Genomic DNA, 436 nt, shown 5'->3' on the forward strand with positions numbered 1-436 from the left:
GCGACTTCCAGGCTGCCCGCCTTGACCGCCATGACCGGGGGCCCTGTGCCCGCATGCGCCCCCGGCCCTCCACCGGCCTGGCCGAGATCCTCGTCCTCGTTGGCGGCTGCGACCGCGACTGCGATGAACTCGTCACTGTCGACTGCTACAACCCACGCACCGGCCACTGGCGCTACCTGGCCGAGTTCCCCGAGCACCTTGGCGGGGGATACAGCGTCGCCGCACTGGGCAACGACATCTACGTCACTGGTAAGGCGTGCAGGGCATAACAGCACCAGTGTTGAGATTTCCATTAAAAACATGTGGGTTTTAGCAGCAAGACTTGCCTTTTCTCGGGGTAGCAGAGAGTTTGAAACTCTGCTCGGGCTCAGTACGACTGCAGCCTGAAGACAGGCATAGGGAGTCCTGGAGTCGGTGCTGGATTTAGCAGCTGGGC

At 61.9% G+C, this 436-nt stretch overlaps 1 protein-coding gene across 1 annotated transcript in view; it reads left to right on the forward strand.

Moving 5' to 3' along the window:
* Positions 1–5: 5 nt before the first annotated feature.
* KLHL21 (kelch-like family member 21) overlaps positions 6–436 on the forward strand; it is a gene marked incomplete at its 5' end in the record, with an annotated part of 5,900 nt that continues 5,469 nt past the window's right edge. The window contains one exon of the mRNA XM_009586741.1: positions 6–249. Within this exon, the coding sequence (XP_009585036.1) occupies positions 6–249 (244 nt within the window). The remainder of the gene's footprint in view (positions 250–436) is intronic.

Source organism: Fulmarus glacialis, unplaced genomic scaffold (assembly GCF_000690835.1).
Source record: "Fulmarus glacialis isolate BGI_N327 unplaced genomic scaffold, ASM69083v1 scaffold38871, whole genome shotgun sequence".
Taxonomy (NCBI): domain Eukaryota; kingdom Metazoa; phylum Chordata; class Aves; order Procellariiformes; family Procellariidae; genus Fulmarus; species Fulmarus glacialis.